At 56.3% G+C, this 26497-nt stretch overlaps 2 protein-coding genes across 6 annotated transcripts in view; one reads left to right on the forward strand and one right to left on the reverse strand.

Annotated features, from left to right (window-relative positions):
- Positions 1–901: 901 nt before the first annotated feature.
- On the reverse strand, positions 902–25826 carry PUDP (pseudouridine 5'-phosphatase). Of its 3 annotated transcripts, none has more exons than XM_079766111.1 (3): positions 25000–25825; positions 9138–9356; positions 902–930 (listed from the first exon to the last, which is right to left on the reverse strand). In XM_079766111.1, the coding sequence occupies exons 1-3, from the start codon at positions 25235–25237 to the stop codon at positions 917–919; spliced, it is 471 nt and encodes a 156-aa protein (XP_079622237.1). In that variant the 5' UTR covers positions 25238–25825; the 3' UTR covers positions 902–916. The 3 variants fall into 3 exon arrangements, with proteins under 3 accessions (XP_079622237.1, XP_079622236.1, XP_079622235.1); XM_079766110.1 differs by lacking the exon at positions 902–930 and adding an exon at positions 1990–3725 and having other exon boundaries at positions 25000–25826; XM_079766109.1 differs by lacking the exon at positions 902–930 and adding an exon at positions 8272–8387 and having other exon boundaries at positions 25000–25252.
- STS (steroid sulfatase) overlaps positions 23559–26497 on the forward strand; it is a 75835-nt gene continuing 72896 nt past the window's right edge. Inside the window, exon 1 of one of the 3 annotated variants that reach the window (XM_079766075.1) lies at positions 23559–23987. Coding sequence is in view for 2 of the 3 variants with exons in the window: in XM_079766072.1 (XP_079622198.1) it covers positions 24273–24556 (284 nt within the window). In the remaining variant the exon portion in view is untranslated. Of the gene's footprint in view, positions 23988–24261; positions 24557–24578; positions 25031–26497 lie in introns of those variants that run through there. The other 2 variants (XM_079766072.1, XM_079766073.1) reach the window with 2 other exon arrangements.

Genomic DNA, 26497 nt, shown 5'->3' on the forward strand with positions numbered 1-26497 from the left:
CAAAGGAGCAGACACACACACGGAGTGGCCAGATGATGATGATCTCTGAACGCATAACCATCGGGCCACTCCGTGTCGATCCTATAGAATAAAAGGCTAATATGCAAATGGTCCCCTCGACCAGGAGTTCGACCGGCAGGCAGGCCAGCCAACCGCCCATGTCCCCTCCCCCTGGCCAGGCTGGCCGGACCCCACCCATGCACGGATTCATGCATCGGGCCTCCAATATATATATATATATATATATATATATATATATATATATATATATATATATATACACACACACTGAGTGGACAGATGATTATGCGTTCAGAGATCATCATCATCTGCCCACTCAGTGTACATCCAGATGCCAGGAGAGAAACATGGCCAGGCAGAAATGTAGAAATGACACCACTGCCAGAGTGGCCCCCAAATAGGACGTGGGGCGTGGCCCTCCTGGGTCCGTCGCCAGGGAAACAGCATCCAATGGTGATGCCGGGGGTTGCCCCTCCTGGCCAGTCCCCCGGGGGGCAGGGTGGAGAGCGCGTTGGTGGGTACTCCTCTCACAGGGCACTAATCTCCTGGTAGGGGCCCCACCCTCGAGGCCTCATCGAACTCCGATCCCTCTCGCACCGTCCCACGTCCCTTTGTGGCTTCGTCTTTATTCCCCCACGCCGCCTTACGCCCCAGTGTGGTGTTTAAATTCCGATTACTTGTGAGTTTCCAAGTACCTCTCGGTCACGGGCGTCCGTCTGAATTCCGCTGTGATCAGGGTACCCGGGCTGAATGATTTCCGTGCTTTTAAAGCGTGTTAGAACGGCTCCCTGCCTGAAGGATTCCGTGTGCATCGTGTTGACGGTCCCACGTGTGCGTGAGGGTCATTTGTATTCGGCTGCTGTCGGGCACGTCATTGTACACACGTCGATTCAGATCAGCTGCCTATGTCTGCAAGAAACCTACCTTACATATAAATACTCGGGTTGAAAAATAAGAGGATTGAGCTCTGGCCGGTATGGCTCAGTGGATAGAGCTTCGGCCTGCAGACTGAAGGGTCCTGGGTTCAATTCCGGCCACGGGTACATCCCCAGTAGAGGACGTGCAGGAGGCAGCCGATCCACGATTCCCTCTCAACATGGATGTTTCTCTCTCTCTCTCCCTCTCCCGTCCTCTCTGAAATCAATAAAAATATATTTAAAACATAAATAAAAGGGTTGAGAACTCTGTGTGACCTAACTACTACTTGAAGGACAGTCAGGGGAGCCTATTTTTTTTTAATTTCTTTATTGATTAAGGTATCACATATCTGTCCTCATATGAACCTATTTTTTAAAAATATATATTTTATTGATTTCAGAGAGGAAGGGAGAGGGAGAGATTGAAACATCAACGATGAGAGAGAATCACTGACTGGCTGCCTCCTGCACGCCCCCTACTGGGGATCGAGCCCACAACCCAGGCATGTGCCCTTGGCCGGGAATCGAACCCGGGACCCTTCAGTCCGCAGGCTGACGCCCTACCCACTGAGCCACACCAGCTAGGGCTAGGGTAGCCTATTAAAGAGAGACGAGTGAGCTTCAGGATAAAGAATGACTGTCATCAGACAGAACATTTCATCATGGCACGTGGCCAATTCAACAAGACACAGCCGTGTAAACACGCGTGCATCACGCCACAGAGGGTCAACACACACACACGGCAAAACCTAGCGAGACTGAATGGAGACACACCCAGACGCAGATTTCAAATTCCCCTCTCGGTCCTGATTAGGACAAGGAGACAGAAAATACGTAAGGACAGAGCCGACTTCAAAAACACCTTCAGGCAACTGATCTGAATCGACGTTTGTACAACGTGCCGGACAGCAGCCGAATACAAATGATCGTCAAGCACACGTGGGACCGTCAGCAAGATGCACACGGAATCCTTCAGGCAGGGAGCCGTTCTAACACGCTGTAAAAGCACGGAAATCATTCAGCCTGCGTACCCTGATGACAACGGCATTAAGACGGACGCCCGTGACCGAGAGGTACTTGGAAACTCACAAATAATCGGGTTTTAAACAACACACTTGGGGTGTAAGGCGGCGTGGGGGATAAAGACGAAGCCACAAAGGGACGTGGGAGAGTGCGAGAGGGATCAGAGTTGGGTGAGGTCAACAGGGTGGGGCCCCTAGCAGGAGATTAGTGCCCTCCAGAGCTGTCTCCATCCTGGGTCCCTCGGTGATTGCATCACAATCAGGGGCTGTTTCCCTGGTGATTGGCTCAGGAGGGACACGCCCCCCACATCACAATCAGGGGCTGTTTCCCTGGTGATTGGCTCAGGAGGGACACGCCCCCCACATCACAATCAGGGGCTGTTTCCCTGGTGACTGGTGCCCATAAGAGAGGAGGACCCCCCCAGCTTTCCCCCGGTGAGGACACAGCGGGAACGGCCATCTGCCTAGCGGGAAGAGGCCCTCACAGAACTAGGCCGTGGACGTCCAGCTGCAGAACTGCGTCTGGTTTAAGCCCCGTCGGTGGTTCTGGTACCACCGGCCCAGCAGACACTCAAGCAAGCGAGGGCGTCAGCTCACCTGGGGCCCGAAGTCCCAACAGTGTTGGACATGGTCGGCCTATCCCCCCACCCCCATTAAACTGCGCAGGGGAGGAGGGCTCCCCCGTGTCCACCCTCAGGTGCTCACACCGGGGGACCCCCAGCAAAAGGCTTCTCTCCACATCACGTTTACACCCCGTTGCCTGACCGTGGCACCCCCCAGCCAATGGAACACTCCGAGGCGGGTTTGTGGGGTGCAGAGAGTCGAAGAGTCCTCCCCCGCACCAAAATTCAAGTCCACAGGAACCTCAGAGGGTGCCTTTGCTTGGAAATAAGGTCCCCGACCACCAGGGAAACAGCCCCACATGGTGATGGAGGGTGTCCAACACTGTCCAGGCCCATCGCCCCGAGAGTGTAGGCCAGGCGTCCTCAGACTACGGCCCGCGGGCCACAGGCGGGTGTTTTTGCCGTGTTGTGTTTTTACTTCAAAATAAGATAGGTGCCGTGTGCATAGGAATTTGCTCATAGTTTTTTTTTTAAACTACAGTCCGGCCCTCCCACGGTCTGAGGGACAGTGAACAGGCCCCCTGTTGAAAAAGTTCGAGGACCCCCTGCCCCACAGGGGCACTGGTGTTGAGTGTTCTCAGGGACATCTGTTCCCCGATAAGCCTGCTCCAGGGCCTCCTGGGTAAACGGGGTGATGGGCCAGGGACCTCAGAGGGCGGACGGTCCCTTCATCTGATTGTCTCTGCACCCGCCACGCCCCTGGTCGCTGCAGATCTGACGCGTCTGGCTCAGGGTGTAAACAGAATTAATACCCTGGTTCCTGCCCGGGGCGATTTCCGTCACAATTTGAAAGATGGCTGTTGCCCTGGCCGGTGTGGCTCAGTGGATAGAGCGTCGGCCTGCGGACTGAAGGGTCCCGGGTTCGGTTCTGGTCAAGGGCATGTGCCTTGGTTGCGGGCACATCCCCAGTAGGGGGTGTGCAGGAGGCAGCTGGTCGATGTTTCTCTCTCATCGATGTTTCTAGCTCTTTATCCCTCTCCCTTCCTCTCTGTAAAAAATCAATAAAATATATTTAAGAAAAAATAAGACGGCTGCTTTCAGAAAGTTGGGAGACCCGTGGGCGACCTCCATGGGCACTGCACCCTGAGTCACGGAGGAAATGGCCACAGGACACAGGGGTTAAACGTCCTTCCCGCCTGGACCTGCAAGGAGACAGGTCGTGAGCAGTCAGCTGCTAATGGGGGGGGGGGGGGGGGTGATTCAAGCCGAGGTCAGCCCTACACGCTCAGGGGGGACCGGCCAGGACAGGGACCGCCTGCATCACAATGAGGGGCTGTTCCCCTGGTGATTGGCTCAGGAGGGACACGCCCCCCGCATGACAATCAGGGGTGTTTCCCTGGTGATTGGCTCATGAGGGACACGCCCCCCGCATGACAATCAGGGGTGTTTCCCTGGTGATTGGCTCAGGAGGGACACGCCCCCCGCATGACAATCAGGGACTGTTCCCCTGGTGATTGGCTCAGGAGGGACACGCCCCCCGCATGACAATCAGGGGCTGTTTCCCTAGTGATTGGCTCAGGAGGGACACGCCCCCCACATGACAATCAGGGGCTGTTTCCCTGGTGATTGGCTCAGGAGGGACACGCCCCCTCATGACAATCAGGGGCTATTTCCCTGGTGATTGGCTCAGGAGGGACACGCCCCCTCATGACAATGAGGGGCTGTTCCCCTGGTGATTGGCTCAGGAGGGACATGCCCCCCTCATGACAATCAGAGACTGTTCCCCTGGTGATTGGCTCAGGAGGGACACGCCCCCCCGCATGACAATCAGGGGCTGTTTCCCTGGTGATTGGCTCAGGAGGGACACGCCCCCCCGAATGACAATCAGGGGCCTTTTCCCTGGTGATTGGCTCAGGAGGGACACGCCCCCGCATGACAATCAGGGGCCGTTTCCCTGGTGATTGGCTCAGGAGGGACACGCCCCCCGCATGACAATGAGGGGCCGTTTTCCTGGTGATTGGCTCAGGAGGGACACGCCCCCGCATGACAATCAGGGGCTGTTTCCCTGGTGATTGGCTCAGGAGGGACACGCCCCCACATTGTTTCCCTGGTGATTGGAGACACACCCTTGGTGATTGGCCCAGGCCCGTGGTCGGCAAATTGCAGCTCGCGAGCCACATGTGGCTCTTTGGCCCCTTGAGTGTGGCTCTTCCACAAAATACCACGGCCCGGGCGAGTCTGTGTTGAAGACGTGGCGTTTGAAGAAGTTTAAGTTTAAACAATGTGGCTCTCCAGAGAAATGTCAGTCGTCGTCCTGTTGATATTTGGCTCTGCGGACGGATGAGTTTGCCGACCACGGGCCCAGGCAGACGGCCCTGGCGACCGGCTCAGGAGGGACACGCCCGGCCTCAGAATCTGGCACACTTCCCCTGGCGACGGGCCACCCGTGCCTCCCAGTTAATTCCCTAAATGCCTGCCAGGGCCACAGCTCTCGCCTTCAAAGCACAGAGAAATGAATGGTGCGGCGTTAATCACACACCCTCTCTACTGACAGCCTTCCTTGCGAATGAGGTCAAGGTGACCTCTACCACCGGACGGACATCCCCGGCCAGAAGGTGCCTTCAGAAAGGCAGGAAGTGAAGGTCAAGGGTGACGTTCCGTTCCCATCCCCCGCTCAGCGCTGGGGACCAAGCAGAGGGGGCAGAATGAACACCTGGATCTGGGCCAGGATGGAGGCGGCCTTCTGGGTGGTACCAGGCCTCTCCTTCATGCCCCTGGCGTCTCCTCCTGGGGTGCCCCCCATCTCGGTTACGAATGTGGGGTGCGGAAATGGCCTCACGCTTTCAAAGACGGACTTTGGAGCCACTGAAAAGTGCGTCCTCTCGTCGGTAAGACTCGGACAAGTTTAAGTAAGTCCGCCCACAGAATTATCGTGGTGGGAAGCAAGATGCGTCCCATGAAGAGATTTAAATAGCCGCGCCCCCCCCCCCGCCCCCGCCCTTTAAGCTCCTCGTGTGGGAGGATCGAGAACAGAGGGAAATGAGCTGGTCATCCAGGCGAGCGTGCAGGGCCACGCCCTCTGTGAGGTCATCTTCTGGGACTGGCACCTTTCTGCACCGACCCCCAGGGAGGACGGGGCATTGACGGGGACACCAGGGAGGTGTCATAGTGGAGGCTTGCTAACATTCCACCCCAACCACCCGAAGGGCGGGATGAGGCCTCCCAGTTTGTGCAATGGCAGTGGGACGTGACATCTATGCTAATAAAAGGGTAATATGCTAATTAGACCAGACATCTTCCAGACGTCCTTCTGGACAAAGCCACGGTGGTGGGGGCCGAGGCAGAGGCAGTTAGGGGCGATGAGGCAGAGGCAGGGGAGGGCAGTTGGGGGCGATCAGGCCGGCAGGGGAGGGCAGTTAGGGGCGATCAGGCCGGCAGGGGAGGGCAGTTAGGGGCGATCAGGCCAGCAGGGGAGAGCAGTTCAGGGTGATCAGGCTGGCAGGGGAGGGCAGTTAGGGGGTGATCAGGCCGGCAGTGGGGGCAGTTAGGGGCGATCAGGACGGCAGGGGAGAGCAGTTAGGGGCGATCAGGCCGGCAGGGGAGAGCAGTTAGGGGGCGATCAGGCCAGCAGGCAGAGGTGGTTAGGGGCTATCAGACAGGCAGGCAGGCGAGTGGTTAGGAGCCAGCGGTCTCGGATTGTGAGAGGGATGTCCTGGACTGGAGAGGGTGCAGGCTGGGCTGAGGGACCCCTCCCATGCATGAATTTCATGCACCGGGCCTCTCACATCTCAATATGTATCGTAGGCTACTGGACGAAAATTCTAGAGGGAAACCCCTCGAACGTCTTGGGGGGATGAGAAAGAGAAAGCACGTTTGCACGCGGGATATGTTACGGGCGCGTGGTAGGCTAAGCGAGGAGACTCCGGGGCCACAGAGTAACGGTGTGGATAAATCCTCAGACGGGCTAAGAGTGAAATAACTGAAACCGGGACAGGGCCATACATTCCCACAACCCCACTTCCAGGAACGAACTCAGAAGAACGGTGAGCAGCGTCTCAGGGAGAGGGCCACCCTCCGTGCTCACAGCAGCACCCCTCACAACAGCCCAGACGGGGAGACAGCGCCACGTCCATCCACAGGCGAACGGACAGAGCAAGCGGGGTCTGCCCACACCGTGGGGTGCCATTCAGCTTTAAAAGGAGAGGAAATTCTGACACCTGCCCCCAGACGTGGGATGAACGAAGCTGGAGGGCACTGAGCTGGGTGGCTTAAGCCTGACACAGGACAAACATGCACGACCACAGGTCTGTGAGGCTCCGAGGCTTGTCAAATAGCGCATGTTTTTTTATACACACGGGGTGGCCAGATGAGGATGATCTGTGCATGCATAATAATCTTGCCACTCAGTGTGTGTGTGTGTGTGTGTGTGTGTGTGTATATACACACACACATTAGAGGCCCGGTGCATGAATTTGTGCATGGGTGGGGTCCGGCCAGCCTGGCCAGGGGGAGGGGACATGGGCGGTTGGCCGGCCTGCCTGCTGGTCGAACTCCTGGTCGAGGGGACAATTTGAAAATTAGCCTTTTATTCTATAGGATAGACACTGAGTGGCCAGATTATGATGATCTCTGACCGCATAATAATCTGGCCACTCAGTGTGTGTGTGTGTGTGTGTGTGTGTGTGTGTGTGTGTGTGTTTATTAGAGGCCCGGTGCATGAATTCGTGCATGGGTGGGGTCCGGCCAGCCTGGCCAGGGGGAGGGGACGTGGGCGGTTGGCCGGCCTGCCTGCTGGTAGAACTCCCGGTCGAGGGGACTATTTGCATATTCGCCTTTTATTCTATAAGATAGACACGTAGTGGCCAGATGATTATGTGTTCAGAGATCATCATCATCTGGCCACTCCGTGTATATATATATATATATATGTTCCCCCAAAAGGCATACACACTTGAATAATCATAAAGGCAGTGTTTATTAAAATACGATTCATTTTCAAAGCTGAGCTATCAGCTGTTACATTGTGTATACCTTTTTTGGGGGAATATATATATACACACATACACACACATATATGACATCACATGATTCAAACGTGACTATCACTCGTAGCCATGCAATTTGCAATCCACGATGACGGCTGCTCTAACTGCACATTTTTTTCTCCCCACCTCCCCAGGATTGCCAGAGACCCAAGCTTGCACGTTATCTCCTGCAAGAATCCTCATTAGCATTCCATTCCTAAGCATTCTCTGGCCTTGTCATCTAGAACGTTCCTGACCCTCTCTCCCTTTTAGCGAGAAACACGGGGCAGCTCTGATCGATCGATCGTCAGCTAACAAGCCCCAGGGGGCCCCTGTCGGCGGGGAAAACAAGTAGACAGGGGGGTGGGGGCGCACGGCAGGCACGCGGCTCTGGCATTCCGCCCTCCCCTTTTAAATAATTAAGCTTCCTGTAACCTTTAATAATTAAGCATCTCTGCGGAGACCCAGCTGCTTGTTGATCATCAATTTGCTCGGCCCAGCCGGCACGGCCCAGCGGTTGAGCGACGACCTATGAACCGGGAGGTCACGGTTCGATTCGGTGGCAAGCCGGATCCCCCGTCGGGGGCGTGCGGGAGGCAGCCGGTCCATGCTTCTCTCTTACCAGGGAGGTTTCTCTCTCACCCTCTCCCTTCCTCTCTGAAATCAATAAAAACATATTTAAAAAAAATAAAAAGAAAAGAAAAGAAATTTTGCTCACGTTTGAATTATTGCCGAAACATTAATAATTCCACCACGTTTGATTTTGGAGAGAAGAAGCCAAATCCTTTTCTTGATACGTATCAAAGTCACCATTAGAAGCAATTCCGCCCTGAAGGTCATCTTTATAGAACAGAACACAAACAAAATTCAAATGGTTTTGGACCTCAGGACCCGGTGAAAGAAATGTATATTACTTTTTTAACAAGTATATTTGTATTGATGTCAGAGAGGAAGGGAGAGGGAGACAGAGAGAGAGAGAGAGAAAAACATCCATGAGGAGAGAGAATCACGGATCGGCTGCCTCCTGCACGCCCCCTACTGGGGATCGAGCCAGCAACCCGGGCATGTGCCCTTGACCGGGAATCGAACCGTGACCTCCTGATTCCTAGGTCAATGCTCACCCACTGAGCCAAGCAGCAATGTATAGTACTTTAAGACGTCCTTCAAACAACAAGATTGAACCATCATCCTATATAATAAAAGTCTAATATGCTAAGTGTCCGACTGTCCGTTCGACCAGTCGCTATGACGCACACTGACCTCCAGGGGGCAGATGCTCTGACCGGAAGGCTAGCTTGCTGCTGGGGTCTGGCCGGCCGATCGGGACTGAGCGAGACCAGCCGGACACGCGCTGAGCCCTCCCGCGGTCCCTCCCCGGCCCCGATCGTGCACCGGTGGGGTCCCTCGGCCTGGCCTGCGCCCTCTCGCACCCTGGGACCCCTCAGGGGATATCCACAGGTCAGGCTGAGGGACCTCACCGGTGCACGAATCCATGCACAGGGCCTGTAGTCCCATATAAGAACCTGAGTCCGGGAACGCGGCTCCCGAAACCACAAGAGCCTTGTGGGGCGACGGCGGGGGCGGGCGTACCTGGCATGAGGGCCGTGGTGGAGAACAACTCCTGCAGCTTGGCCTGGCTCTCGTCCACCAGCTCCTCCTTGGTCGTGGGCAGCTGCAGCACGTCCACGATGATCTGCGCCGCCTCCAGCGCCTTCTTGCCCATCACCAGGGACTTGACGTCCCAGCTGTACGCCTTCCCGTAGCGACCGCAGATCTCCTCAAACACCACCGAGTACAGCCGCTCGGTGTCTGCGGAGACACGGGCGAGACGGAGGTGAGAGATGGGGGGCGGGGAGTGTGGGCCACGTTCACAGGGGGTCTAGGGCGCTCCCCGGCCTGTGTGGCTCAGTGGGTACGGCGTCGGCCTGCAGACTTAAGGGTCCCAGGTTCGATTTCGGTCAAGGGCATGTGCCTGGGTTGCGGGAACATCCCCAGTAGGGGGCGTGCAGGAGGCAGCCGATCCATGATTCTCTCTAGTCATGGATGTTTCTAACTCTCTCTCTCCCTCTCCCTTCCTCTCTGAAATCAATTAAAATATATATATATTTAAAACTAGGACACAAACCAATCTATAGTTTATCGCCAACCCAACCCGCACAATTAAAATGCGGCACAAGCCCTAGCCAGCGTGGCTCAGTGGATAGAGCATCATCCTGTGGACTGAAGGGTCCCGGGTTCGATTCGCAGCCGGGGGCACATGCCTGGGTTGCAGGCTCGATCCCCAGTAGGGGGCATCCAGGAGGCAGCCGATCCATGATTCTCTCTCATCATGGATGTTTCTTTTTTAATATATTTTTATTGATTCAGAGAGGAAGGGAGAAGGAGAGAAAGATGGAAACATCCATGATGAGAGAGAACCATGGATCGGCTGCCTCCTGCACGCCCCCCACTGGGGATCGAGCCCACAACCCAGGCATGTGCCCTTACCAGGAATCGAACCCGGGACCCTTCGGCCCACAGGCCGATGCTCTATCCACTGAGCCACACCAGTGAGGGCACATCATTGATGTTTCTATATCTCTTCTCCCTTCCTCCATGAAATCAATATCATTATCAATATATATATATATATGTATGTATGTATGTGTATGTGTATATATGTATATACATATGTATATACATATATATTTATATATGTGTATACATATATACGTATATATGTATATATGTGTATATATATATATACTTATATACACACACACACACAAACTAGGACCCAAACCAATCTGTAGTTTATCGCCACCCAACCCCCCACAATTAAAATGCAGCCCACGTTGCAAATGACTGAGCACAGAGGATCTGGGAGAGAAATTTATATTTTGGAAACATCCCGTATGATCAACACAGCACATCACACTGACTGGGATCAGACGTGAGAAACCTCACGAAACCAGATTATCAATCGTGGGCGTACAGAAATGACGAGTGCACGGACCATGGCCAGTTCAGCGAAGGAACTACACGGAGTGGCCAGATGATGATGATCTCTGAACGCATAATAACCTGGCCACTCCGTGTCTATCCTATAGGATAAAAGGCTCATATGCAAATGGTCCCCTCGACCGGGAGTTCGACCGGCAGGCAGGCCGGGCAACCGCCCATGTCTCCTCCCCCTGGCCAGGCTGGCCGGACCCCACCCATGCACGGATTCATGCACTGGGCCATATATATATATATATATATATATACACACACACACACACACACACATATATATATATATATATATATATATTGTATATATACTGAGTGGTCAGATTATGATGATCTCTGAACGCATAATAATCTGGCCACTCAGTGTGTATATATATATATATAATTGGAGGCCCGGTGCATGAATCCGTGCATGGGTGGGGTCCGGCCAGCCTGGCCAGGGGGCGGGGACGTGGGCAGTTGGCCGGCCTGCCTGCTGGTCGAACTCCCGGTCGAGGGGACCATTTGCATATTCGCCTTTTATTCTATAGGATACACACGGAGCGGCCGGATGATCATCATCATCGGGCCACTCCGTGTTTTCCCTGGGGACGCGCTACGTGAGAGGCAGCGAGAGGGACCCGGTCGTCGACCCCGAAGCAGGCCTCGCCAGGTAGGGCAATCAGCCAGCGGCCAGCACGAAAAGGTTCATGCCTGTCTGTTGGGAAAAACACACCGAGACAGAGCCGGCTAGGAGGGTTCCAGGAAATGCAGCCCATCCATGCGACTGGCTTTCTCCACCCCAGGCCGACGGCAAAGCCCGTCAGCTCACCTGCAGGACCTGAGCCCAAACCCTTTCCTCTTGGACCCGAAGGGGACGTCAGATAGCGGGACGCCAGGCGCCAAGAAGGATCCCAGCCATGCAGGAGGAGAGAGGAGGTGGTGGCCAGAAAGGGGGGGTGAGGCCTGCTCCCCAGCAAACCCTGCAGGCTCTCCCCTGGGGATGAGCAGCCAGAATTGCTTTTCCTGCCAACACTCACACACCCAGAGCTCGAGGCCCTGGGGAGGGAGCCGGCTCACCAGCCTCCGTGTACAGGGAGGGAGCTCGGAGGAGCTGTGTGCGGGCCCGGCGTGCGTGCGTGTGTAAGGAGCGTGACAGGCGTGCGGTGGTGTCTGCTCACACCCCCGAAGCTGGCCGGCTTCAGCACCCTCAGAGGACGCCTGTGAGCACCAGAGCGTCCCTTCCCGCCGGCTGTGCGCCGTCTGTTTCGGCCGTAAAAGGGGTAATAAAGGCCATTGCTTAAGATAAATACGGGTGATGATTGCTTAATGGAGGGATCCCGGGTACATGGAAACCTCTGATTAGCACTGAGCTTTATGATCAACGATTCTGTTTAATAGGCAGGGGTGTGGGTCCGAGGATGCTCGCCTGGGAATCAGATCCAGGTTTAAGATGTCATCCTATATAATAAAGAGCTAATATGCTAATTAGACCGGACGGCGGGATGACCTTCTAGAATGGGCTGTGGGCGGGGCCGTGGGGCTGCCAGGCCTGAGCCCCTTGCACGAACTTCGTGCATCGGGGCCTCTAGTTTTGAAAATAAAAATGTTGCCCAGCTGGTGTGGCTCAGTGGCTGAGCATCGACCTAGGAACCAGGAGGTCACGGTTCGATGCGCGGTCAAGGGCACATGCCCGGGTTGTGGGCTCGATCCCCAGTAGGGGGCGTGCAGGAGGCAGCCGGTTGGTGATTCTCCCTCAACATGGATGTTTCTCTCTCTCTCTTCCTCTCTGAAATCAATAAAAATATTTTTAAAAAATAAATTAAATAAAAATATTGCTCGATTACACATCTGATGTAAACAGGTCTGCGTGTGCGTATGTATATACATACATATGTATGTATGTATATATATGTATATATATGTATATATATGTGTGTGTATGTATATATACATACATATATATATATATATATATATATATATATATATGTATATGAAGACTGACCTTTAGGATCATAAACCTAAACGTAGAACCAAAACTAAGAAAACTTGTAGAAGACACTGGAGAACGTTCTTGGAACTGAGGGATGTTTGACGTGTCCGTCATACAACATACTAAGCAAGGGCCACAGAACATACTCAAAATTATAGGACCCCCCTCTACCCCCACCCAGTAAGAAAGCTAAGGCAAGCCACAGATTGAGAGAAAATATATATATTTTTAATCCTCACCCGAGGATATTTTTCCATTGATTTTTAGAGAAAGTGGAAGGGAGAGACAGAGACAGGGAGAAACATCGATGTGAGAGAGACACATCGATGGGTTACCTCCTGCATGTGCCCTGACCAGGGCCTGATCGCCCCTAACTGCTCTCCCCTGCCAGCCTGATCACCCCTAACCGCCTCTGCCTCGGCCCCCGCCACCGTGGCTTTGTCCAGAAGGATGTCCGGAAGTACGTCTGGTCTAATTAGCATATCACCCTTTTATTAGTATAGATTATTTTGTTGTTGTTGTTAATCCTCACCCAAGGATGTTTTTCCACTGATTTTTAGAGAGAGTGGGAGAGAGAGGGAGAGACAGAGAGCCACATCGATGGGTTGCCTCCTGCACGTGCCCTGACCGGGGCCCGGGCCGGGGAGGATCCTGCCACCGAGGTACGTGCCCTTGACAGGAATCGAACCCGGGACGCTTTGGTCCCCAGGCCGAGGCTCTATCCACTGAGCCACACTGGCCAGGGCTGCACGCCTGACTTCAGCCCATCAGGCTGCCTGTGGGCGGCTGGCCTCCAGAAATGTAAGGTAACACATGTGTGTCCGGCTACACCATCAGGCCCGGGATCAGTCGTGACAGCAGCCGTCTGACACGCATACGCAACCCGCCCTCAACGCCACCTTCTCACACCGTGTGGCCGTTTCTTTGAAAAATTTAAGTACAGCCCTAACCGGTGTGGCTCCGTGGGTAGAGCGTCGGCCTGCGGACGGAAGGGTCCCGGGTTCGATTCCCGGTCAAGGGCATGTACCTTGGTTGCGGGCACATCCCCAGTGGGGGGTGTGCAGGAGGCAGCTGGTGGATGTTTCTCTCTGTAAAAGAAATCAATAAAATGTATTTAAAAAAAAAAAAAGTCAAGTACAGGTGGAAGATCCAAGGGGGTACACAACTGTCCGATCCACCTAGGAGGCTGAGCAGTGCCCACGGCCGCTGCAGTTCAGACACAGCGTGGGGCTCCCCCGGGGAACGGGGGCGGGAGGCCAGGGCCACCGGGGAAGTCGGCCGGCGCCACCAAAATTATAACCTGCCTGGCAGCCGGCCTGGCTCCGTGGTTGAGCGTCGACCTGTGAACCAGGAGGTCAGGGTTCGATTCCCGGTCAAGGGCTCAGGCCCGGGTTGTGGGCTCCATCCCCAGTGGGGGGCCTGCAGGAGGCGGCCGGTCCATGATTCTCTCTCCTCATGGATGTTTCTCTCTCTCTCTCTCCCTCTCTCTGAAATCAATAAAAAATATATTTTAAAAATAACAATAATGGCCCGGCCGGCGTGGCTCAGTGGTTGAGCATGGACCGCTCTCCCTCTCTCTTCCTCTCTGAAATCAATACATTTTTCAAATGCATTTTTAAAAAATTGTATCCAGGTTCTCAGCTATCCGCCAGGCCGCGCAGAACGGACGGGGCCCTCGGGGCCGGGAGGGGACCCAGGCCGTGGGAGGGTATCTCCCCCATCGGACACCACCCCAGGCCGGGGCCACGTCCCCCAGGGAGTCTCCGGAGACCTCCCTCCACGCCCACGTCACCGGGGCTGCAAGCTGGCTCCCGGCTCTTTGCACTTGTAATTACGGGGGAGCTGGGCCCCAAGGGGTAATTTAAGGGGAGCAGAGGTGTCCTGGCCGTGGGGGTGACGGCCGGGCCCGTGCAGGACAGTACAGGACGCGGTGCAGCTCCGGCCACGGAAGGACCCGCAGGTAGGTGGGCGGCCGGGGGAAGCTGGGCCGGTGGGGGTTCGGGGCTGGCGACAGCACGGTGGGGGCCCCCGTTCCACTCCGGGGCTGCTGGGGGACGAGCCCCAGGCGCCGTGGGGGGAGGCAGAGGGAGGGTCTGGAGGTGTGGACTGGAGGCAGCTACAGGGCCTGCAGGTGCAGCTGTGCAGACAGCCAGCCGTTCGCCCTGTGATACTGGGATTAAATGGGATTAAATCAGCGTGTCTATCTACACGTGCAAGGAGGGGCCGTAGGCAGATCCGAGAGGCAGGAGCTGGGTTAAGGGGGGGGGCTGGGTGGGCACAGAATGACACGGCTCCGTGCCGTAGGCACACGCATACCCGCCTCTCTCTAAAAGCCGGTGTTAGCGCTGGCAGGTGTACTCAGTGGTTAGCGCGCCAGCCGGCCAATGGGAGGGTCCCGCGTTCGATTCCGCTCAAGGACACGTACGGGGGGGTGGGTGTTTCCCTTCCCGGGCTGTGGTGCACGAGGGAGGCGATGGGATGGATGTCTCTCTCTCTCCCTTCCCTCCCCCCCTTTCTAAAATCAGTAAAAACATACACTGAGTGGCCGGATTATGATGATCTCTGAACCCATAATAATCTGCCCACTCCGTGTGTGTGTATATATATATATTAGAGGCCCGGTGCATGAATTCGTGCATGGGTGGGGTCCGGCCAGCCTGGCCAGGGCGAGGGGACGTGGGCGGTTGGCCGGCCTGCCTGCTGGTCGAACTCCCGGTCGAGGGGACCATTTGCATATTAGCCTTTTATTCTATAGGACGTACATGGAGCGGCCAGATTATTGTGCGTTCAGAGATCATCATCATCTGGCCACTCCGTGTGTGTAAAAAGGAGTGGTCGGTGAGGAGAGGTGCATGGATGGAAGATGAGGGGGGGCTGTGAGCAAGGGATGCAGGCAGCGCCTAGAAGCGAGGGGAGGAGAAGGGAGTAGGTTCCGCCCCGGAGACCCCGGGACCCCAGCCCTGACGGTGCGGGCCTCTGAGGCGGACCTGGGATCTCCGACCGCCAGGAACACGGCCTAACACATCTGCGTTGCCGTAAGCCCCTGTCCACGCGTGACCTCAGCAATCGAAAACACGAGGAATATTCCCAACCATCCACTTTTCTTTTTTTTTTTCTAACCGTACAATGACTCTCAAACAGATAAACACCAGGAGGTTAGGGTTCGATTCCCCGTCAGGGCACACGCCCGGGTTGCGGGCTCAATCCCCAGTAGGAGGCGTGAAGGAGGCAGCCGATCCATGATTCTCTCTCATCCTGGATGTTTCTCTCTCTCTCTCTCTCTCTCCCTTCATCTCTGAAATCAATACAAATATACACGGAGTGGCCAGATGATGATGATCTCTGAACGCATAATAATCTGGCTACTCCGTGTCTATCCTGTAGAATAAAAGGCTAATATGCAAATGGTCCCGTCGACCAGGAGTTCGACCGGCAGGCAGGCCGGCCAACCGCCCACGTCCCCTCCCCCTGGCCAGGCTGGCCGGACCCCACCCATGCACGGATTCATGCACCGGGCCTCATATATATATATATACACACACACACACACACTGAGTGGCCAGGTTATTATGCGTTCAGAGATCATCATAACCTGGCCACTCGGTGTATTTTTTAAAAAAACCGCCCACGCCTGCTCTCAAACGGCAATGGTTTTAACCCAGCGCCCCGGGGGTGGGAGGTGACGGCTGAGGACAGGGAATTCAGGGCTGGCTCCCCGTTCCGTGCGTGACGGGGGTGGGTATGGGGCCCTCTCAGGTGCTGCTGTTGGGCCCAGCACAGGACAGACTCCCAGCCTTCGACCAGATACCACGGGCAAGGCCCTGGCGGGGCCTGGGAGGACGCCGGGACGTGGGATGAGAGCACGCAGAACCCCTGGCGGCGGCGGAGAGGCCTGGGTTGGGGGTGGACAGCCATGTCTGTGGGCTACGCGCCGTGAGTTCCAATCGGCTGGGTGGGCAGGGACAGGGGTCCCCTACGGACTCCCCGATCCCAACACCTCAGGGCGACGCCCGTGAGCGCAGGACGGCCCTGCGCCCGGGTCGGCGTGCTCCTGGTCATTGTGGGGCGTGCCTGCTCTCGTGGGAGGGGGCCCGTCTCGGCGACAATGCTGGGCGTGAATCTGAAACGCAGGCTGGACGGCTGATGGCCCGGCATCCACGGGGGCACCGTGGGCATAGACGGGAGACGGGGGTGAGCGTGGCCTCTGTGTTCCTAGGAAGTCAGGGATGGGGCTTACAGGGACCACTGCCTGTTCGGAAAAGGGGGCGTCTGTCCGTCCGGTCAGGGGGGGGCCAAGCAGGGGACACAGCACCGTCGCTCTATGACGTGGCCGAGCGAGCATCATGGGGTTTGAGCTGGTGAATGTTTGTGCGCCGTCAAACCCTGCGAGGACCTCTGAATAGAGGCGGCGAAACCCTGGCCGGTGAAACCCTGGCCGGTGTGGCTCAGTGGATAGAGCGCCGGCCTGCAGACCGAAGGGTCCCGGGTTCGATTCCGGTCAAGGGCACGCACCTCGGTTACAGGCGCCTGCCCGGCCCGGGCCCTCGTCGGCGTGTGTGTGTGTGTGTGTGTGTGTGTGTGTGTGAGTGTTTGTATCTGGTTAATCCTCACCCGAGGATATTTTTCCATTGATTTTTAGAGAGAGTGGAAGGGAAGGGGGGAGAGAGAGAGAAACACGGATGTGAGAGAGACACATGGATGGGTTGCCTCCCCCACTCTCCCCCGGACCAGGGCCGGGGATCGAGCCTGCCCCGCGGTACGTGCCCGTGACTGGAATCGAACCCGGGACCCTTCAGTCTGGGGCCGACGCTCCGAGCACTGAGCAGACAGCCAGGCCGTAGCTGATCGTTCTCAGTGCAGACAGCGCTGGCCCAGGCGGAACAGAAGTGTCTTGGCAGGAACACAGCCTGGGCGCGCCCCGCCCCGCGTCCCTGTGTCCGTCCGTCCGTCCGTCCGTCAGCCACGCCAGGAGCAGAGGGAGGAAGGGCTGGCTCTGCGGGCGGGCACCCGAGGTGGGCCGCTGCCCGGGGCAGGGCGGTGCCCGGCGCTCCAGGAGCCACCCGGACGAGGGGGCTGTCCTCAGGGGAGGGCGGGGCCGGCTGGAAAGCAGACGGGGTGCTGGGTGCTGGGGGGAGAGGGGGGTACACGAGCCGGGTCTGGGTGCCGCTTCTATCGCCACCATCTTCCCTGGGAAGCGTGTGCCAACGGTGGGAGCGCCCCCCCCCCCCCTGCACCTGCGCACGCCAGGCCCCTCGCTGACACGCGGGTGTGGGTGCCCATGAAGGATGCGGGAACAGCCTTCCCACGGGGGCGGGTAATGGGGGCCCAGGGTAATGGGGGGCCTGTCTGCAGGAGGTCACACGGTCCCAGCCCGGCCGCCACCTCCTCCCGGCCGCGGGCAACGGCCCGTTGGGGAGACGCGTCTGGAGGAGCTGAACTTGGGGCTCCCGTGGGGGAAACGGCGGGGGAACAGGGCGTGGGCAGAGTCCTCGGCCCTGGGCGCCCCTGAACCTCTGCTGAGAGGCGATGACAGAGCCAGGCCGGGAGAGGGGGCAGGTGTCATTACAGCGGCTAACGCCCCCAGACCACAGCACCCCCTCCCCTCGTCCCCCCTCCCTCCAGCTTCCTGCGGGCTCTGGCTGCCCAGAATGGAAAGCCAGGGGTGGCCCGGATGGGGTGGAACCAGGAGGTCAGGGTTCGATTCCCGGTCCAGGGCACATGCCTGGGTTGCAGGCTCGATCCCCAGTAGGGGGCGTGCAGGAGGCAGGTGGTCCGTGATTCTCTCTCATCATGGATGTTTCTCTCTCTCTCCCCCCCCTTTCCCCTCTGAGATCAATAAAAACATATTTAAAAAAAATAAATAAAAGTGAAATCCACACTAATAAAAGAGAAATATGCAAATTGACCATACCTCCACGACACCCACCAGCCAATCAGGAGTGAGCATGCAAATTAACCCAGCAAAGATGGCGGGTTCATTTGCATATGCAGGTGTGGAGCGGCTGAGCAGGACGGGACGCCTGCTATGAGGGTGAGAGTGGGGGTGGGGGCAGAGGGAGGTACAGGAGCAGCACTGGGGTGGGGAGCAAAGATTTGCCGGCTCCCGGGCGGCCGGGAGGGAAGCCAGGGGAAGGAAGGCCTGTTCTTGCACGAATCTTCGTGCAACGGGCCTCTAGGATGAAATTAAAATAAAAAAATCAATGGAAGATATGCCCTGGTGAGGATTCACAAAAACAACCGACACAATTAAAATAATCCTACACGTATAATAAAGAGCTACTATGCTAATTAGACCGAACAGCCCAATGACCTTCCGGCTGAGGCGGCCCGTGGCTGCGAGGGCCGAGCCCCTTGCACGGATTCTGTGCACCCGGCCTCTAGATAATAGCAACAACACAAGAAGAAACCCTGCGTCTGGCGTCCTCACGGCCCCCTCCTGCCCCTCGCGGCGCGTTGCTTCCGCGGAGAGTGAATCTAGGGCACGAGCTAATAACGTTAGAGCCTCTTCTACTTCCGTCAAGTGCTCCGCGGGGGCTGCGGATTGGAGCGGAGGTGAGCGGGACCGTGGGAGAGGGGACTCCGGTCCCCAAAGACTGGCCCTGTCGCCCCCTCGTCCCTGCCGGCAGCTCAGGGGCCATCCTGGGCCCAGACAGAAAAGCAGGTGAAGCCACCTGTCCCCCCATTACAACCCTGCCATCCACGGGCGTCCACGGAGACCTGGTTAATCACACGCACCTCGGCATTAACGCCCCTCACAGAGCAACCTGGTTTCCTGCTGATTTTTTTAAATGAATTTGAAAATACAGCTTCGTTTTCTTGGCCGATTTTTTTTCTTTTTTTTAAGATTCTAAATAATGACTGTGTCAGATCGCGGGAACATGCATTTCCCATTGCACCGCATTTGACGTAGACCCAAATCCCTGATTCTGAATATTCTTTCTTTTTAAAGGTATTTTTTATTGATTTCGGAGAGGAAGGGAGAGGGAGAGATAGAAACATCCATGATGAGAGAGAATCATGGATCGGCTGCCTCCTGCACGCCCCCTACTGGGGATGGAGCCCACAACCCGGGCATGTGCCCTTGACCGGACTCGAACCCGGGACCCTTCAGTCTGCAGGTTGATGCTCTATCCACTGAGCCAAACTGGCCTGGTCGTGAATAGTCTTCATATATTTTTATATGTGTGTGTATGTGTGTGTGTGTGTATATATGTATATGTATATATATGTGTATATATATATATATATATATGTGTGTGTGTGTATATATATATGTATGTATATGTATTTTATTGATTTTTTACAAAAGGAAGGGAGAGGGATAGAGAGTTAGAAACATCTATGATGAGAGAGAAACATCGATCAGCTGCCTCCTGCACACCTCCTACTGGGGATGTGCCTGAAACCAAGGTACATGCCCTTGACTGGAATCGAACCCGGGACCCTTCAGTCCGCAGGCCGACGCTCTATCCACGGAGCCAAGCCGGCCAGGGCATGAATATTCTTAATGTCCACCGTCTGCCTGGCTCCGTTGCCAACAGCAGACATCATGGGGTGCTCCCTTCAGCCCCGGGCCTGCCCTGCCCAATAAGGTGAGGGTAGCCACCCCACCCCCCGGCCCCTCCAATGTGGCTCCTTGCAGCCGAAACGCGACGTGCTGAGTGTAAAATGCGCAGATTTCAAACACCAGCCGTCAAAAACGCCTGCAAACCACCGGGATGATTTTTTTATACCGATTATGTGTTGAATGGCCACCTTTTGGATAACAGGATAGAATTAAAAAAAAAAAAATTCCATTCACGTTGCATGTGCCTCCTTGGGCTAGTTTCAATCTATACTAATAAAAGGGTCATATGCTCATTAGACCGGGAGACCTTCCGGTCGTCCTTCCGGACAAAGCCATGGTGGCGGGGCCGAGGCAGAGGCGGTTAGGGGCAATCAGGCCAGGAGGGGAGGGCAGTTGGGGGTGAGCAGGCCGGGGGGGGGGTGAGCAGTTGGGGGCGAGCAGGCCAGCGGGGCGGGGCAGGCAGGTGAGTGGTTAGGGTTCAGCGGTCCCAGATTGCGAGAGGGATGTCCGCCTGCCGGTGTAGGCCCGAACCCCCGAGGGGTCCCAGATTGGAGAGAGTGCAGGCCAAGCTGAGAGACACCTCCCCACCCCGTGCATGAATTTCACGCACCAGGCCACTAGTGTTACCAGGAGAAAATTTAGGGCGTGTTCATTTATTTCTGTTTGTGCTGCTCTCGACCACAACTTCCTCGTCTTTTGACGAAAAGGGCCCACCCATGCGTGCGTGCGTGCGTGCCTGATTCCAGTTGTTTATCAACCAGATACTAACCCTCCTCACCCGGGAACTGAGATACTGGGAAATACCCGTCATCTTTGTCATTCTTGCACAATCTTGTCCTGGTTCAGAGTCACCTCAGTCCTCTCTCTCTCTCTCTCTCTCTCTCTCTCTCTCTCTCTCTCTCTGTCTCACCCTAAATGGCATGGAACGTCTAGACGGATCATATACCTGGGTCCTCGCCCAGGTTGCCCGCCGTGACATGAGCCTCTGTCAACAAACACGGAATCCATTCTGTTTGGAGGGACAATGGTGTCACAACACACCACGAAGCAGCTTGGTTTCCCCGTCAATGTTTTCCGAAAGAGAAAAAAAAAAAAAGAAAAAAAAAATCTCTGTTTACTTCCTCATTCTCCTTGGATTAAGCAAGCGGCTCCTGTAAGAATTTCCCCAGGAGCCCGTATTCAATGCCACTTGCTTGAAAACCCAGGATGGGGGCTACAGTATCAAAGAGAATTTCTGGGGAGGTGCGGGGGGGGGGAGGGAGATGCATTGAAAATTCCTAAAAGAGAAGCAGGCCTCCTGCAAAAGAACTCATTATAAACTGACGAGAGGCCCGGTGCACGAAATTCGTGCATGGGGGTGAGGGAGGTGTCTCTCAGCCTGGCCTGCACCCTCTCCAATCTGGGACCCCTCGGGGGATCGGGCCTACACCGGCAGTCGGGACATCCCTCTCGCAATCTGGGACCGCTGGCTCCTAACCACTCACCTGCCTGCCTGCCTGACTGCCCCTAACCACTCTGCCTGCGGGCCTGATCGCCCCCACACCCCCGGCCTGATCACCTCCAACTGCCCTCCCCTCCTGGCCTGATTGCCCCTAACCGCCTCTGCCTCGGCCCCGCCACCGTGGCTTTGTCCGGAAGGACGACCGGAAGGTCTCCCGGTCTAGTTAGCATATGACCCTTTTATCAGTATAGATTATTCGTACAGATACCTTGTTAGGCCAGTAACAGATACAAGTGAAGCTAGGCCTGGTGCTTACGATTGAGGGCAGGCATAACGGAGATATAGCAGCACCGACTGAAATGCAGGGTTTTGTGCTCGCGACAATGTGGCTCGTAGAAAATTTCATGCCAAGGAGGTGCTATTTCCTGGACAGCTGCTTAGACCCCAAGCTTCCTTCTCTTGCACCGAGAAGGGCCCATCCCCGTGCAATTCATCGCAGTTCTGTACGCACGAGGACATTTCGAAAAGAGTAAGAGAGAATCAGCAAAGATGAGTTCCTGAGACATCCGCGCAAGGCGTTAACCACCTCAAAGAACAGCCAGGGCAGGGAAGGAGAAAAATAGGGCAGGAAAAGGGACGGGGAAAGGGCTCGGTCTTAAATTCCCAAGGGCCACGCGTTCTCGGTTTTCAGGGGATTGGGTAACAGGACCAGGAGCAGCAAAAAGAGGAGACCCTAGCCCTGACCGGTGTGGCTCAGTGGATAGCGCGTCGGCCTGCGGACTGAAGGGTCCGGGGTGCGATTCCGGGGTCAAGGGCATGGACCTTGGTTGCGGGCACATCCTCAGGTGGAGGCGTGCAGGAGGGAGGTGATGGATGTTTCTAACTCTCTATTCCTCTCCCTTCCTCTCTGTAAAAAAAAAAAAATCATCAATAAAATATATTTTTTTTTAAAAAGGGGAGACCCTAGCCAGAGATAAACCTCTGTAAGCCAGGCCGAGTAAGTCACCCCTCATCGCTCCAGGGAACAGCTATGGAATCCCGAGGCCCGAGCGAGCACCCAGCCAGCCCATTGAGAAGTTAATAAATTTAATTTTAACGAGGCAGCTCTGTTGGCATTAAAATTCATGAGCCTCCCGCCCCAGGTTCCCCGGATCTCTGCCTGCAGCAGGCTCAGGAATTGGACGCTGGCACAGCTTTAGCCAGCTGAGCAGGAAAATTCATGTCCACAAACTCTAGTGAGGAACCCCAGAAGCTTTGTGGTGTCAGAACTATAAGCTGTTATACACTCATGTTCTCTCACCCATGACCGACCTCTATGGGGATTTTCCTTTCTTTTTTTTTTTTTTCCTTAAGAGTTTGTCCATTTAATCTCTCTGGGTCCATAAATAAAGAGACTTTTAGCCCTCACCGGTTTGGCTCAGCGGGTAGAGCGTCAGCCTGCGGACCGAAGGATCCCGGGTTCGATTCCGGGCAAGGGCATATACCTGGGTTGCGGGCACATCCCCAGTAGGAGGTGTGCAGGAGGCAGCTGATGGATGTTTCTAATTCTCTATCTCCCTTCCTCTCTGTAAAGAAATCAATAAAATATATATATTTTTTAAATTAAAAAAAAAAAAGAGACTGCTGAAACCAGTTTGGCTCAGTGGATAGAGCATCGGCCTGCGGACTGAAGGGTCCCGGGTTCGATTCCGGTCAAGGGCATGTACCTGGGTTGCGGGCACATCCCCAGTAGGAGGTGTGCAGGAGGCCGCTGATGGATGTTTCTCTCTCGTCAATGTTTCTAACTCTCTCTCTCTCCCCCTTCCTCTCTGTAAAGAAATCAATAAAATATATATTTTTTTTAATTAAAAAAAAAAAAAAAAGAGAGACTGCCGAAACCAGTTTGGCTCAGTGGATAGAGCATCGGCCTGCGGACTGAAGGGTCCCGGGTTCGATTCCGGTCAAGGGCATGTACCTTGGTTGCGGGCACATCCCTAGTAGGAGTTGTGCAGGAGGCCGCTGATGGATGTTTCTCTCTCGTCAATGTTTCTAACTCTCTCTCTCTCCCCCTTCCTCTCTGTAAAGAAATCAATAAAATATATATATATTTTTTAATAAAAAAAAAAAGAGAGACTTTTCTTGGTGGGCCTTTTCCAAAAAAGAAAAAAAAACAAACAATCAAGTCTCTTTAGTACTGAACCACCTGGCAAATGTCCGTCCGGCAAGGGTCAAGGTCACGCACCCCATGTGAGCTGAGGCCGTGCGTTCTATTCAGAACTGGATCGATCTGCAAACACTTCGCAGCTCGGCCCCTGACGAGCTGGGCGACCTCGGGCGAGGCCCTTTCCCTGTCTGGGCCGCGGCGTTTGTTTTCCATGAGCCCCGTGCGACTCTTTCGTCCGGTTTCTGTTTTTCATCAGCCTCCAGGATTTTAGGAGAGGAAGCAATACCCAGCCGTGCACGCCCAGCGGGTCGACATAAAAAGTAAGCGGGCATTTTTTTAAATTTTTTTTTTAAGTCCTAGGAAGCCTTCTGGAGGGAAGGGGAGGGGGCTATGGGGTGAGGGCTTTGGGGCTGCGCGCAGGCAGGGTGTCTCCGGGGCCATCCACTGAGCATGTTCTGTTTTCACTTCTGGCTGGTGAAGTCGGGGTGTCTAGGGGGCTGTGGGGGTGCACCTAGAGAAAGCCTCTGCAACGCATCCCCTGCAATGCATCCCTTCCGTGCGCGCTTCTCCAATTTGCAGGCTTTTGGGTTGAAAAAAAAAAAAAAATGCGGATTCGGAGCGGCCGGGACACTCGGGAGGGTCCTGGCACCCGCGCCCCACAAGTATGGGGGGGCTGGACAATGCGGGGCGGCGCGGGGCGGTCCCGTGCACGGCGGGAGGTGCAGCAGCAGCAGCAGCCCTGGCCTCCACCCCCTGGCCGGCCGACGGCACCCCAACCTCCCCCCACACCCCACCCCGATCGAAGGCTCCGCAAATGCCTCCGGACACGGTCAGATGTCCCCAAACCGGCGGGTGCAGGGCGGCTGCTGTGCAACATGCGACCGGCCAGGTGGGTGCAGACGGGGAAACTGAGGCCCGTGCTGCGCGCGCAGCTTCCGGCCGCGCGGGGAGCCGGGTGGGGAGGGGTCCCGCCGAGCGGTGCGCCCTTCCGCGCCGCGACCCCCGCCCGGCGCGGCCACCGGAAGTGGGTGCGCCCCGAGCGGCGTCGGCGGCCCCGGCCGGACGTGACCCCGCGCGCGCGTGCGCCCCTCGGGGGGGGTGTCCCGGGGACAGGGACCCCCGCCCGGCGCGGCCACCGGAAGTGGGTGCGCCCCGAGCGGCGTCGGCGGCCGGCCTGACGTGACCCCGCGCGCGCGTGCGCCCGCCCCCTCGGGGGGGATGTCCCGGGGACATGGCCGCCCGCCCCCCGCGACCCCGGGCCCTGCGACCCCGCGCTCCCCGCCCGCTCCCGCCCCGCGCCGCCCCCGCGGGATGCGGCCGCAGGCTACGCACCCAGAAGGAGGCCGTCCATGTCAAAGAGCAGGTGGGTGACGGGTCGCGGGGAGGCCGTGGGCGCCGCCATTGGTGCCGCCGGGTCCGCCAGGTGGGGGCGGGGAGGGAGGCGGAGGCGCGCATGCGCGCTCTCGCCCCCACGCGGGCCCGCGCACGCGCGCTCGGGGCTACGCCGCTCCTGCCTTCTCCCCCCCCCTCCAAAGCCCTTCTGCGCATGCGCGCCCAGGGCCGCCTCCATCCGCGGGACCTGGGGCTTCGCGCGCACGCGCCCTCGGCCCGGCTCGGGGACGCGCCCCGCGCCGTTTCTCGCGCACGCGCGCTCGCTCGAGACCGCCTGTCCTGCGCATGCGCACCTGGGCTTTGGGGGCTGGAGCCCGGGGACCTCAGAGCAGGGAGGGTGCTGTCAGTCTAGGGGCCGCTGTCGCCGACTTGGGGCAAATGCATGGCTGCAATCTGGATGCAGGGCGGACGGAGGGTTGTTGGGGGAAGGGTGCAGAGGTGCGCGCGATGGCGTCCCCGCGGGCCTCCTCCAGGTCAAGGTGCAACCGGGGCCTCAGTCCCAGGACCTCCCGGGTGGTCCTCGCAGCCCAGGCGCATGCGCAGGGGCGCTGAGGTCTGCAACCTTGGCACCTGGGTCTTGCTGGGCATCGCCTGGCATCCCGGTATGGTGCATGGTGCATGGTGCATGGTGCATGGTGCACGGGACCCGGGCGAGGCCCCAAGGCCGGAGTCTGATGGGAAAGACGTGTCCTAGGGAGACTTTTATTTATTTCTTTTTATTTTATTAAATTAAATTGCCTTTTTATTTTTACCCATGTATCAATGTTGTGGCTCTTCATCAATTCTTCTTGAAGAGCCAAGTTTCCCTCCGATCTCCACTTGCCTTCTCCCTATGGAAGAAAAGCTAAAAGGATTTCTGTAGAAATTTCTACCTATAGAAATGATTTTAGCTTTTCTTTTTAAAAAAAATATATTTTATTGATTTTTTTTTACAGAGAGGAAGGGAGAGGGAGAGAGAGTTAGAAACATCGATGAGAGAGAAACATCGATCAGCTGCCTCCTGCACGCCCCCCACTGGGGATGTGCCCGCAACCGAGGTACATGCCCTCGACCGGAATCGAACCCGGGACCCTTCCGTCCGCAGGCCGACGCTCGTCTAGCCACTGAGCCAAAGCCTTGGGAAGCAGAAATGAGAAAGCCCCAGAGACTTTAAAAATGTGGGGCTGGCCCGGCCGGCGGGCGTGGCCCTGGGGTTGAGCATCAACCTACGAACCTGGAGGTCTGGGTTCGATTCCCAAGTTGCAGGCTCCATCCCCAGGGTGGGGCGTGCAGGAGGCAGCGGATCCACGATTCTCTCTCATTCTCATCGTTGATGTTTCTCTCTCTCTCTCTCTCTCCCCCCACCCCTCCCTTCCTCTCTGAAATCAAGAAAAACATATTGAAAGTAAAGCAAATAAATAAAACGCGAGGCTATATTTCTGGTGCGCTGGGACGCTCC

The sequence above is a fragment of the Cnephaeus nilssonii genome (assembly GCF_951640355.1).
Source record: "Cnephaeus nilssonii genome assembly, chromosome: Y".
In the NCBI taxonomy this organism is placed as follows: domain Eukaryota; kingdom Metazoa; phylum Chordata; class Mammalia; order Chiroptera; family Vespertilionidae; genus Cnephaeus; species Cnephaeus nilssonii.